Source organism: Mytilus trossulus, chromosome 12, assembly GCF_036588685.1.
Source record: "Mytilus trossulus isolate FHL-02 chromosome 12, PNRI_Mtr1.1.1.hap1, whole genome shotgun sequence".
Lineage (NCBI taxonomy): Eukaryota > Metazoa > Mollusca > Bivalvia > Mytilida > Mytilidae > Mytilus > Mytilus trossulus.
The window spans coordinates 55,864,659-55,879,111 of NC_086384.1; the positions used below are offsets into that span (position 1 = coordinate 55,864,659).

General features: G+C 32.5%; 2 protein-coding genes across 4 annotated transcripts; both read right to left on the reverse strand.

The window, feature by feature from the left end:
- Window positions 1–1,132: 1,132 nt before the first annotated feature.
- Window positions 1,133–7,924, reverse strand: LOC134693744 (BTB/POZ domain-containing protein 6-like). 3 transcript variants are annotated; one of them, XM_063554645.1, is made up of 3 exons: window positions 7,822–7,924; window positions 3,193–3,449; window positions 1,133–2,778 (listed from the first exon to the last, which is right to left on the reverse strand). In XM_063554645.1, the coding sequence occupies exons 2-3, from the start codon at window positions 3,447–3,449 to the stop codon at window positions 1,740–1,742; spliced, it is 1,296 nt and encodes a 431-aa protein (XP_063410715.1). In that variant the 5' UTR covers window positions 7,822–7,924; the 3' UTR covers window positions 1,133–1,739. The 3 variants fall into 3 exon arrangements, with proteins under 3 accessions (XP_063410715.1, XP_063410716.1, XP_063410714.1); XM_063554646.1 differs by having other exon boundaries at window positions 7,795–7,889; XM_063554644.1 differs by having other exon boundaries at window positions 7,715–7,883.
- Window positions 7,925–10,840: 2,916 nt separating this feature from the next.
- On the reverse strand, window positions 10,841–13,011 carry LOC134692605 (BTB/POZ domain-containing protein 6-like). The gene is made up of 2 exons (XM_063553064.1): window positions 12,839–13,011; window positions 10,841–11,876 (listed from the first exon to the last, which is right to left on the reverse strand). Exons 1-2 carry the CDS (start codon window positions 13,009–13,011, stop codon window positions 10,841–10,843), a joined length of 1,209 nt encoding a protein of 402 aa, XP_063409134.1.
- Between the last annotated feature and the right edge of the window lie 1,442 nt (window positions 13,012–14,453).

Below are 14,453 nucleotides of genomic sequence, written 5' to 3' on the forward strand. Positions count from 1 at the left end.
GAGAGACAGTTGAGTGTGTCCAGTCTTGTTTTAGTAACCGTTTGAAATCAAATCCTCTGAAACCGTTTTATAGAAAGCTCTCATACATTTTTTGAGTCATTATTAAGTGAAAATATATTTGCTTTCTCTAAAGGTGCTTTGAATCAATCAAACTAAGGTCCTCACACAAAAAATGTTACTGTCGCTATTATGAGCTGATTGGCCATTATGACAAAAGTGTGTCAGAAATCATATCTGATATTCTTCCTCAGTCATAATAACCTTCCATCATTACCAAACTGAACAAAGATATAATAACAGGTGCCATATAAGGTGCAGAAATGCTTACCCTTCCGGTGCATCTGATTTCACTCCCGGTTTTAAGTGGAGTTCGTGTTGTTTCTTATTTGTTATTTGTAACTGTTGATGTAAATGTCTTGGTTTTGTGAGTCTTTGTTGACTCCATGGTTTTGATTGTTATTGTCTTATGCTGTCATTTTGATTTTATTTGTATGCCCCACCTAGGGGTAATATGTTTTTCAGTCTGTGCGTCCATCAGCTCGTCCAAATGTTCCGTTTCAGGTTAAAGTGTTTGGTCAAGGTAGTTTTTTGATAAATTTGAAATTCTATCAAATTGAAACTTAGAACATATGATCTTTATATAATTTTAATGCCATATTAGTCTCTTGTCCCCAATTTCACGGTCAACTGAACGTAAAAAATGATAGTGCAATTGTGGTATTCGAATACTATGAACACATTCTTGTTTAGTAAAATTGAGAATGGAAATGTGGAATTTGTCAAAAAGACAACAACCCGACAATAGTAGAGACAACAGCAGAAGGTCACCAACAGGTCTTCAATGCAGCGAGAAACTCCCGCACCCGAAGGCGTCCTTCAGTTGGCGCCTAAACAAATATATATGTATACTAGTTAAGTGATAATAAACACCATTCTCAACTCCAAATTGTACACAAGAACCTAAAATTAAAAATAATACAAGACTAACAAAGGCCAGAGGCTCCTGACTTGGTACAAGGCGAAAAAATGCGGCGGGGTAGAATTGGATCAATACCGATTTGTGAACGCAACTCCTGTAAGTCCATTTGACATAAAGCTCTTGTACTTGATACTAAAGATTTCCATGATGTGCAGTTAACTCTAGTATACTATGACTCTGATCTGACCATTATTACGGGAGTTGTGTGACAAAAACTATTTTTTGCCATTTCACAGCTCTCATACGTGGTAGGGGATTTGTAATTATGTGTTCTTAACCACATTATACCATTGTTCTGATGTGATCACCTTCAGGGACTTCTACAATACTGTTCAAAATACACATAGTACTTATTTTTTACTTTAAATCTTTTATTTTCAGAAGCACATAGATGAAACGTTGCAACAACCTTGAGTTGCTGAAACTAATTGGATTTGCTATATATGTTGCATTCTACGAAACCATATCAATGTCCTCATAAGAATAGTTGATTAAGGAATACGACTCATGTATGTAATGTTCAAATCTTAATGACTTTCATTATGTAATACATTGACACAGGTACGTCCCTACAAATCGGAATCAGTATAATAAATATCAATTAAATTAGTTAAATGTGTATCATTAAACTCTTTTATCCAATATAAGTACGGTTCTTGTCATGAGGACGCAATGCATCGTTCCACATTTTAAATAAATATAAAAAATGAAGGTCTAACAGTCAACATTCATATTGAGAATATGATTTTGAATATAAATGTTATACATTGAATTCTATTCCTGCAATTTGACCATGTTCTATGGTTGTCGTAGTGTTACAATTTTTTGAGTTCTGAAATGTTACAACTGTATTATCTATTCTGTAGTTTGGTTTGCATTGTTTCCCACTGTACGCTCTAAACTTCAAACCACTTAAAATGATAGTAAAATATTTCTCTGCATCTAATTCGATAGGTTCGTATAAACTAACAGTCTGCAATTCCTTTCTTTCAGTACAGCTCTCATATTTTTGACTAAATATTTCATTTCCGTTATCATTAAGAATCTTAACAGTCAGATTTTTTGCAGAGCTAGATACATCGCCATCTGGACCATATAATATCACTGATTTCAGCTCAATTTTTTTATTAACTTTTATATCTAAAGCATCATGATTAACAATATCCTTGTACGGTGTCCACCCTTTTGCAATACACCCATGACGCAAAACAGTATAATTTTGGTTGAATACTCTTGAATGCCTGACCGACCCTGTAAATAGCGCATTCTTCCGTCCATAGTGGGAAGAAAACACACTCACAACTTCTTCCGACGTCAGCAAGCCAGAATGAGCTATCTCTTTTGCAAAATATTCTTTATCAATAAAAGGGAACCGGACCGAATACAGCATTGAGCCTATTATTTCCCGCATGTTTTCCCCAGACACTGTTTTCCTCTTTACCTCACATTGATGACCTGCCCACTTTATAAGAAATCGGCACACATCCGTTTCGGAACATGACATACAATCAAATTTCAGGATAGCGTCAGCACATTCTTTTGAAATGGTTATTGCACTTGGTGTTATAAGGCATTCAACTGCATGGTTTTGAATATACTGAAGGCTCTTGACTTTAATCGTCTCGAGATGAAAATGGAACGCAATGTTTAAAACCATTGCAACATTTGATGTTTCAACAGAGAATGATAGTATACGTATGCACTCATTTTTCATCGTAGAAACCATATATTTTTCAGCAACGTAAAGGGCTTCGGAAATATTTTCAAGAGCAACTTCCAGTTTATCTGAGTAAATACATCTGGTAATAAAAGATAAAAATATTTTGTATATATATTTTCAAAATAAATTTATTTATATTTAAATAAAAATGTTATAATAAGTATTCTCTTTGTAACATGATGAACTTATCATTTTAGAATAAATTAAACATCATTATCCATTTCAACAAACTCGTTAAAGTTGGTAGGATTATCTTTAATGTAATGTGAAAACTGATCAAAGCAATCCGAGTTATAATTTAGACAAATTTTTAGTCTATACTCATCAATATTAATGGTGCTAGAATCAGTCGATTCTGGGGCCATACCAGTTATGAAATTGAAGGACTAGAAATGTTAACCCCAAACACAAATTATAATGAAAAGAATAGCGTGTTTCAATTCAGTTTGAAAAAAAATATGCTTAAAGGCAGAGTTTCTCGTGAATATATTACTTTAATAAAGATTTAAATATCTCTGGATTGATGTCTGGTACAATGATTTCTCCTTTTTCAGGACAAGAACCTTCAAACATAGTATAGAACACTGGACTTCGGCTTGCCAACATGTATTTGTGCGCTTTGATGATACTTTGATCTGTTCCGACAAGGAATGTTACATCACACATAATTTCTTTATTTAACATGTATAGCATGCATTCTGATAGTGATTTGCCATCCTGCCAGTCTACTGTATCTCCGGGTTTTGCCATCTAAGAAAAATATGTATGTTATTACAAACACATGTACAACTAAGTATAATAATAGTTATCAAAGGTACCAGGATTATATTTTAGTACGCCAGACGCACGTTTCGTCTACATAAGACTCACCAGTAACGCTCATATGAAAATATTTATAAAGCCAAAAAAGTACAAATTTGAAGAGCATTGAGGATCCAAAATTGCCAAAAGTTGTGCCAATTACGGCTAAGGTAATCTATGCCTGGGATAAGAAAATTTGATGATATATGAATATCTGTCAGTGAATTTTATATGTTTATCACAAATAACCTAGAAGTATTGCTGCGAATAGTATGGTTCACAAAAAAGTTTGATTGCATGAGAGTATTATGAGTTGGTCTTATATTGAATTTTTGTGTGAGACTCTTTGAACTTGTGTATATTTTATCACGTTTAGAATGTAGCTACAAAATAAGAGTACGAACTCCGGTGATGTTATAGTATTTTATATCATATGATATTTAACTGTCACGTTTATGACGAGCAAGATATTGTCTTCATACATGAATTACTCTGCAATTTGTAACAATATGCTTATTCCACAAAGTTATCCATACCAGTTGTTTGTCTTTTTTTATATATTGAAAGTTATTGAATTTTAAATACTATGAAAGTTAGAAAGATATATTTATAAAATTGATCATGTATTTTTATTTGATTTGCTCTGAATTCCACATATGCAAAAAATTCATTGGGAATTTTCTTTTGACCGGGGGATGTTATATATTCAGATATATATGTTTTATATATGTTTCATTCGGTTATATATGTTTTACGGATTTGTAAAAGTGATGTCCGGAAACGCCTTTTCAGGTGCGGATCCAGGGGTTGGAACCCCCCTTTTTTGGACGATCAATGCATTTGAATGGGGACATGTAATTGGACCCCCCCCCCTTTTGTCCTGGGTTAGGAACCCCCCTTTTTAAAATGGCTGGATTCGCCCATGCTTTTTGTTTTACGCTCTCTTTTATTAAATGTCGTCAACGTAAGACGTGTTTTTATTGCTTGAGGTAGTTCCAACCCAAAACTCATAATTAAGACGAGGCGATATCGTTACAATATAATGCATTCCGTCATACATTGAACGACCAAAATATTTTATTTCTACCTGTCTGTCGTCGAACGGGGGATTCTACGTCAAATTTAATATTAATCTAACCGTGTGTCTATCAGGGTAAATATTCGGTCAGGGTACTTTTAATATTTCAATCCTTTATAGGTTGATTCTATATATATATACATAAAATCGTATAATAAAAAACCCAATTGAGGTTGTTAAATTTGCCTTTTAGTGCTGCTTAGTTACATTTATTTGTTTTTATAGTGATTGAGACGATAACACAATGTTGACTGCTGTAACCCTGTTTTTGACATTTTTACATATTATGTCTGTTTTTCTTGTTCACACATTGTTGTCAATATAATGGAATTTGAAGCAACTGTCGTACACGTTAGAGGTTTAGCTAGCTTTAAAATCTGGTTCAATCCACCTTTTTCTACATAAGAAAATGCCTGTACCAAGTCATGGTGTTGTCAGTATTTTTTCCTCTGACGAGTTTGAATATCCATGTGTTGGTTTCTTTCGGGTGTCTTTAACAAACAGGTGAAAGACATTATTTGTATTTAAATTCATAAGCTCTTCATACAATATTTCTCAGCAAACGAAATACGTTCGATACAAAATTACAAGATCAAGAGACCAATGCCAGATTAACACAGCAACAGGAGTTAAGAATGTTAAATTAATGATTATCTGCCAACTTTTTTAAAACACTGTGGGTGTCGTGTGACTCGAGACTGTGAGGTTAAAATGAATGCTTACCTGGGATGCCCTTACTAGTAATTGGAAATGTGCATAAACATTACAACCAAATGAAGATGTATTTATTTGCATTATATGTGTATAAATTGGTATTACCTTTGAGTTTACACGGACGTCATTCGATTTATCGAGAGAAATGATCGTGAAAGAATATCTAACGGCGGTCAAGTATTGAGAGACGATCGCGAAAGTTCTGGTAACGGATCGTGAAAGACATTTAATGTACATCTTTGTTCAAAATCTTTGAAGAAATCGCTTAATTTTCAAAACGCGGAACAAATCCGAACAAAAAAAATATGTCTGTCAAAATGGTTTAACTTCCATACATAACTGTAAAATAAAATAGAGAAAATATGCAGTACTTTATGAAAAAAAACAAAAGGCGCAATGCATGTCTATGAAATTAATTACAAATAACCCGCTTTTGGTACCTATAATGGTCATATTTCAGTTTATCGTAATATATTTGAAATTTCATCTTTGGTGTATCTGATAGCATAGTAAAATTAAGGCATGTTCTTCTCTTAAAAGCATTAATTTGTATATGAAAACCTTGAATTTGTTGAATATCCATCAAACTTGATCGTGAAAAATCAGGCAACGCATTATTTTGATCGTGAAAGATAATGCTTGACCAGACTTATTACTAGTAATCAGAAATCAGTATTTCTTTTACCATTTGATAAACCTGCAACTGGTTGAAGCCTGTTACTATTTTGATAAGAATGAACATTACAGCTATTTTTTTGTTTGTTCAACACTTGACCTCGAAATTAAAAAAAAACAACAACTAAAAACGTCTCTAAATAAGTCTGAAAGATTCAGCTCTGAGAATCGGTCAAGTGCAATTTAGGCAGACTGACACTATTTAGCCAATAATATGGATATGCAACGTTTAAACCAAAATAATATCCATCAAACAGCAAAACAGCATCTTTCATGAGTAATTTGAGATTGAACGATAACCAACATTTTGTGCAAAAGTACTTTCTTAAGTTCTGTATATACAACGCAGATGTGGATTGATTTAACTATATACTACAGACTAGATAATACCAGTGCGCAAATGCTGTAATGTCTCATCTGCTTTACTTATGATTGTTAATTTTTGGAACGTCTATAATATCAAGGGTGTTCTAGAGGTGTCAAATGCGCTTAATGTGCTTATTGTATTTTTGTCCATCTGATGAGCTAAGCCTTTTCAATTGAATTGTATAGTTCGTTCTTATGTTGAACTGTTAAGTATACCACTGTCACAGGTAAGGGGAGGATTGGGATCCCGCTAAAATGTTTAACACCGCCACATTATTAATAGATGTGCCTGTCCAAAGTCAGGAGCCTGTAATTCAGTTGTTGTTATTTGTTTATGTGTTACATAATTATTTGTTTTTCGTTCATTTTTTTTATACATATAATGCCCCCCGTTAGTTTTATCGTTTGAATTGTCTTACATTGTCATATTGGGACCTTTTATAGCTGACAGTTATCTTAAAGCTTAACGAATCTGCGATACGGACTTGATCACAAAAATGAATCTTCATCCATGAAATAAGGCAAATTCGGGGTCAGGTTAATCCTGTATGACGGATCCTATAACTCGTGATAAGTGAGTACTCCACATGACAATAAAAAGCTTCATCCTACAATCAACCAACTATTTTACATTTCATTTTCTGAAAATATTTATATTTTGAAAAGCTTAAACCTATTGAGGATGTTGACCTAAATAGCTTTCTCAATACCAATAACAAATATTAATTATGATATAATTGAAGAATAATTTGAACGTCTTCGTAGCATCAGATCTTTCACGATCCTTTTCACGATCTTCAAAAATGCGGTACGTGATCTTTTACGATCCGAAAAAACAATTTTTGTGTAAATAGTTCTTTATTGACCAAGTTTCAGATTAAGTTATACAAAATAACTATGAGAACCATTTAATTAATTTAAATAGAATGCTCTTATTTGTATTAAAGTAGGTTTTCTAGTCGAATTTGTGAAAAAATCATGTTTGTTTACATTTTTTATGTCATTGAAATGTCGAGTAGCAATCTGCCTTTTATTGTTTTGTAATAACTATTTTACTTTTAAAACTGGATATTCTCACATATTGATCATCATGTTGAACCATTTTGACAGACAGTTTTATTTTGCCGTCAATTTGTCTGTGTAATTAACTGAATTAGAATATGTATTGACCTTTCATATGTCTTCTCGATTAAATGTCCTCCCGATAAACCGAATAACACCCGTGGTTTAGCTCTTGTTTTATGACGACAAAAACAATGACGATCACTGTGAAAATGAAAACACAATATCATAAATTTCGACAGATTAATGTCATCGAAATCGAAAGTATATATTTGATACCTAAAGTGTAGGTATAGCACAATGGTAGACAAATAAGTACCTTTTGAATTATCATAGTTATTATCATTGAATGACCGATGATAATTATCCTAGCTTGCTTGAATTCACATACATTCTAACCTGTTGTGTTTTATACTTCAGGATTACCTTTTGTGTTATGGTAAATAAATAGATTGAAAGTGTAACCTTCTATCCTGTTCAGCTGATTGTTCTCGTCACACGAGGAAGGTAAATAAATAAAGAGTTCACTTATCTCCCTTAATTATAACATCTTATAAGGTAAACCATACATGCATGACCAAATCAACATTATTGACTGGTACGAAAAACGACTTAAACTTGTCTGCTACTTTCACATTATTTAAAAAATAGGATATTTTAAATCTACAAATTATTTAAAAAAAAACCAATTTGAATGAAATCAATAATTAATATTTGTCTCATGCTTATATTGAAAAAAAAAAGAATTAACAATCTATCATCTTAATTTAGAGGCAAAAGAAGTAAACCTATGATCAAAACCGAAAATCCAAAGAGACAACTACTAAAGAGAATTTTAAAATTCCAAACAAAGCCTAACCTTGACAATTGTGGAATGAATAAACGATGCATGGTTGAACAGATTTTATGCATAAGAATGTTGGAGTTGATAAAAATTGGGATTTAAGGATCCACAGCATCTTCATGATCTTTGCGAGAAGAAAAAAAAAAGACAAAAAGACAAACAATAGCCAAACAGCATGTCACCATTTTTTTTGTTTAGACCGTCTTATTTGAATTCCATCTCCACTTGATGATGTTCAGAGACTGCATGCTATAACCATGATAAAACATTAACCATTATCACGTCATGGTGTATGTATGCAGATATAAAATGGAAAAGCATGAACTATGTGTTTAATAACACATGATGTAGACCCCCCCCCCCCCCCCAAAAAAAAAAAATGGAGTCTTTGTCGCTTTTTCTCTCGATCGATGGTATTTTATTTACAAAGTCATTAGTGAGAGGACATTAGATATTAATATGGACAGACATTAGACTTATTGGAATCATATTTTTCAAATTTTGGATTTATAGGACCTAGATCTGAATAAATTGCTCTTACGTTTGAATATGTTAAGGTTATATTTTCTTTAAGCAGTATGGTTATGTATAGGAAACCAGGGGTGATAGCAGGTGCTTCTTAAGAGTAAGCAGGTAATCATACTGCTTCACATGTGGCATTTGTCGTGTTGCTTGTTTAATTGCCAATCCAGTAATAAGTCTAATTAGGCAGGATCTTGATTCCGACTATGGGAACAGACCCGTCGTCATCTGATAATCCATAATGGTCTACAACTCGTGATGGCGTCCGTAAAATTTTCAAAGGGAGGATATCAAACACAGCACTTGGACCTGTTGGTTTAATTTTCACCTTGTGCATGTTGTGAGCAGCAACCATGTACCAAGGCATTTATAATCGGGCACGTAAACCCTTGAATATCGTATGGTATGGGAGATATATATTTTATATAGGCGCTGGTTGAATGTTGCAATAAAGAAATGTAAAGTTCAGGATCAGGAACTTGAAATCCTCTCATTTTCTCATCAAACCTTTATTGTCAACTTCTAGATCTGAGGCAGACTTTACTGTATCTGTTGTATCCCTTATTTAAAATTTGATATAAGAGACAAATAGTCTTTAAACTATAAATTATAAAAAAGGACCTATTCTATATAGCGGAAGGTGATGTTAAGGGATAATGCCAGCTCTTAAACTTTCTTGATATGAAGCACATGTTTAAGGTCAGCCTAATATGATTAAAAAGTCGGCAAGAATCGAACACAGCTGGTTCCCATTGGAATACTGGTTGTAGGTTGACAAACACGTCCTCAAAACGTAACAAATGCATTGTATGTTGTCAATCAAGAATTCAAGCATCTTGATAATGCCAGTTTAACAGACGGTTTTGTTGGAATCAAAGGGTTTCAAAATAAATTTTGTTGAAGCCCAGCTTTTATTGCTAATTAAATTGATTTCAATAGTTTAGAAAGAGGCTTGTTTGATAATTTGGAAGTCCAAGCAATATAACGTTGTGTGTATGGACACTTATGTAATTTAGGTATCCAATACGTAACAGTGGAAGAAGATACAGTTCTTCATCTTTGGTTGAAATTTAGGTGAACTTGATTTTCTCCTTTGATAGAATCGTGAGAGAATATATTTTTAGTGATCATGAATTGTCAATGCCTGATTTATGTATCAATCAGTTTATGTAATTTGATTTAGACACAGAGGCGAAATTTGTTTGGTGCTTCATTTGTTGAAATAACAACATATCTGTCATGGATGAAAAAGTGGGCGCTTTGCAACATTTGGATCTCTAAAGATTTATGTAGCATGTATATTCATAAAACCATTCATTTGTTTTTCTGATTTGTATCAACGGCCTTACCAATCGATTGGTACTTAATTTTGGAGTATCCTCTGTGTTCCACACTGGAGCATACATATGTTGAATGATGTAGTATATTAAATATCAATTGCTGGGTGTTGTATTGAACTGTATCCTGAGTGTAAAGGACTGACGATTTGCTAATGTTAAATGAAAGGAAACCATTATTTGCTGGAGTGTATTAAAGATTAAACGAATTATCTTTAGTGTTAAACCGGAGTGTTGGAAATGTTAACTGGCGTATCCCAAGTGTTTAAACGTTTATTTGGAGTATCTTTAAAATATTTAATGGTGGATCTCAAGTGCTAAGCTGGAGTTTTAGAAGGGTTAAATGGAGAATCATCAGTCGTATATTTTGGAGTTTTTAAAATGATGAAAGATTGATTAGTCTTATAAAAAAAATCTTACTTCTTACATTTGCATTCAAAATGCATGATAGCATTTACTATTTACCAAGACACATTGATTTTCTGAATTTTTTTTAGAATCATCTTGCATAATATCTTATAGCATATCTCAATGTTTCTCAACAATTTTAAGGTATGGTTTAATATACAGCATTCCGAAATGATAATTAATATTCAATGGTTAAAAAACAAGTGTTACTTCTTATGTTTATTGTTATAAAGTCGACGTCGACAAATACACAGTAGTATACCGCTATTCGATCCGTGAATTTTAAGTTTGACTGCCACTATCATCATTGAGACTTAAATTCAAAATAGTAATGTTATGCATTAAATTCTATTCCTGCAATTTGACCTTGTACTACACTTGTAGAAGTGTTACATTTTGGCGTTTGTTGATATGTTACAACTATATCATCTATTTTGCACTCTGGCTTGCAATTGGTCCCATAATATGCTGAAAACTTTACACTATTTACCATAATAGTGAAACATTCATTCGAATTAAATGGAATAGGCTCTGACAAAAGAACAGTCTGTAGATCACACTTCTGAATGCAACTCTCATATTTTTGACTACATAATTTATTTTCACTATCATTTAAAATTTTTATAACAATTTCTCTGTCATTGGTAGATACGTTTCCCACTGGACCATATAATATAACAGACTTAAGCTCGATGTTTTTATTCACTGTTACTTTCAAAGCGTCATGCTTTTGATTATTGTAATATAACATCCATGGACTTGATACACTACTATGACGCAAAACCCTGTAACTTTTCTGGTAACAAACATTGCGGACTGACTCTGCGAAAAATTCATTTTTCTGACCATAATGGGAAGAAAATACACTAACTATCTCTTCTAAAGTCAGAAACCCAGAATGAACAATCTCGTTTGCAAAATATGTTTTATCAATAAGAGGAAATCGGACAAGATAAAGCAGTGAACCTGTTATTTTCCTCATGTTCTCACCAGACGGTGTATTCTGCTCTGCCTCACACTGATTGCCTGCCCACTTTATAAGAAATTGGCAAATATCTGTTTCGGAACAATTTACAGAATCTAATTTGAGTATTTCTCCTATGCATTCTCTTGACATTTTAATAGCATTTTGCGCTTTAAGACACTCAGCTGCCTTGTACTGAATATGATATAGGCTCTTGGTTTTGAGATCATCAAGATGAAAATTGGACGCAACGTCAAATACTAGAGGAGCATTAGATGTTTCAACAGATGACGAAAGCAGAGCTATACATGTATTCTTCATTGCAGATATCATGTACTTTTCTGCCACGTAAAGTACTTCTTGAATGTTGTCAAGTGAAAGATCCAGTACATCTGAATAAATATACCTGGTAACACAGAAAAGACTTTTTTTTTTCTTTTTTTTATATATGAAATATCTACTTTAATATATTTATAATTGAAGTTAGTGTTTTCCTGTGCTAATTTTTTGTGCGTTCTTACATATTATATTTGTAATCCTATCATTTGCAATGATTTTTAGTCTACAAAAGCACATTGATATCTCGACATCCACTAAAATTCTTAGGAATATATTATTCAACCATATTTAGGTACTTTCAGATTTATCCACTGCGGTGTAACTGATTTGGGTATTAGCTTGCAGTCAATTTGGTACTGTTCAGTTGTTTTTCATACCGTTACTAGTAATTAAAACTATGCTGTGTACAGTTTAATCACAAGTACTGAACAGGCTGAAAATATACTGAACAGACCTTACTTGACAGAAAGCGAGTGGTCTGAAATACTGTACCGCAGAGGATAAGACTAAAAATTGATTAAAAGGTTTAAAAAATATCGTTCAGTTTTTGAAGACTTTTTAATCAAAATTAGTTTACCTGTGTTTTAAGAAAGATTAAAATAAATGTCAGTGTTAGGTCTTATAAAAGCTCTGACACATGTGTAAGTGTCTGTTGAGATCCAGGAAAGACGTCATTATTTGTGTCGTACAGTTGGATAGATTCAGATCTTGGCATACTGTTTAGTCGCTTGTCTATTGCTCAAAACCTAGATGTGTTTTGTTTCGTCTCAATTATGAATATCTAGCATCGCCTTATATTCAAAGTAAATCACCAAAAAAAAAAAAAAAAAAAAGAATATTTGGTGGGTGTTTTTTTTTTCAAAAGCTGAAATAAATAAGTTTTCGAAAGAGACAATACTTAAATGGTTTAAAAATTGGAGTGGAATATTCTGAAATCAAAATATTATTTTGTTCGAAAAATAATAATGCATAATAACGAATGTTCCAATTATATGTTTTATTATCATCTTAACGAAAGATTAAACTTACTTTAGCAAGACTTTAAATGTTCCCAAATTTACATCTGGTATGACGACTTCTCCCTTTTCCGGACATGCACCTTCAAACATATTATAGAATACTGGACTTCTACTAGCCAACATGTACTTATGCACTTTAACAATACTTTGTTCTGCTCCAACTTTAAAAATCACATCACACATTATTTCTTTCTTTAGCATATGCATCATGCATTTTGTTATGGATTTATTATCTTGCCAATCCCTTGGGTAATTGTTTTCGGCCATCTACAAAGAAAGTGTATGCATATTAACATAATTTATCAAATCTATATTTGTAGATTGCTTGATTTAATAAGAATAAGAAAAAGAGGAAATTGAAATTATTCCAAGCTGTTTATTGGTTAGATACAGGCTGAGAAAAAGAAAGAAAAAAAATAAGTAAACCAGTCGATTGAATATCACTGTATATTCACGATAGAAGCAGTATACAACGATAATGATAATGGAAAGGTGTTTAAGATCTAGAGATACGTCACCTGCAAAGTGGAACCTTATAATTTGAGATCAGTATGAACCAAGTATTATTTTTTACTTCTCGACAGGTTTGTCCTGGTTTTACTTACTTGTTTTCAATATGTTTACAGTCCCTAGTCGGAGACGTCATATCGAGTCAACCAGTCTTTACCACTCTTACCCCTAAGTACCGCGTGTCCAGTTGAGACAAGTATTTGGTTGAACACAGATAGGAAATCGAACATATGAAATCCAACTATCGATGCAAGCTCAATAGTAAGACATAAGCAAGCCGGAATAAAAGCGTACACAACGATGTAAGAACATTTGTTCACATGAAAAGCTACTCAATCCAAACATCATAATGGAATTATCTCGAATGACCGTAAAACATCATGGACCCCTTTGCTTTCACTTTGTAGATTAGAAATATCAAAGTTAAACATTTGAACATTAACAGATCAAATATTATTCGTTTCTGTGAAATCTTTTGGATGGAGACACATTTTATTGATATAAAACTGTCAGGAATTATTAACTGTACTCTTAATATATTGCAGTATTTTCCTTTTCAATGTATTTCGAATATCAAAGTCAAAACATTTTATTACAAGGTTTTCCCAGTGTAATGTTTATTTACGACATATTATATTTTATCTATTTCAAAAGATATCATGGCCTAAAATAGCATGTTTGGTGTCATTATATTGATAAAGATTGATAAAATATCAAGGGAGAATGGAGATTTCTATACTAGTATCTTATTCCATCCATGCCAGGCTCTTATAAGTATGGCCGAATTGAAAATTTCACAGTATAGATCGTAAATGATTTTTATACCTTAAATTTTATATCAATAAGTATTGCAATTTTCATTGTTATTACATGTAATATCAGTATTTAGTACAAATATAATTTTTGAGAAATAGTTTTAGTCATTCAAAGGTTACGTCACTTTTTGCGTTGATGCCTGGACTAACTGGGGTGTGTGTATTTTTGTGTTGAATTATGTTGGTTTATGTAATGTTATTGGGTTTTTTTTTTCTGTAATTAGTAAATACTTCAGTTTTATCATGTATATCTTTTATATAGTCATTTTATAAAATTCACTGTTTGCAAAAGTATGAATT

Coding starts and splice junctions, on each gene's coding strand:
- LOC134693744 (XM_063554644.1), bottom strand. CDS start 7,741: ATGATAATAACTATGATAATTCAAAAG. Junction 3,450..7,714: donor TAACTATGATAATTCAAAAG/GTACTTATTTGT, acceptor TATTTTTCTTAG/ATGGCAAAACCCGGAGATAC. Junction 2,779..3,192: donor ATATTTAAATCTTTATTAAA/GTAATATATTCA, acceptor TTTTATTACCAG/ATGTATTTACTCAGATAAAC.
- LOC134692605 (XM_063553064.1), bottom strand. CDS start 13,011: ATGTGTGATGTGATTTTTAAAGTTGGAGCAGAACAAAGTATTGTTAAA. Junction 11,877..12,838: donor ACATTTAAAGTCTTGCTAAA/GTAAGTTTAATC, acceptor CTGTGTTACCAG/GTATATTTATTCAGATGTAC.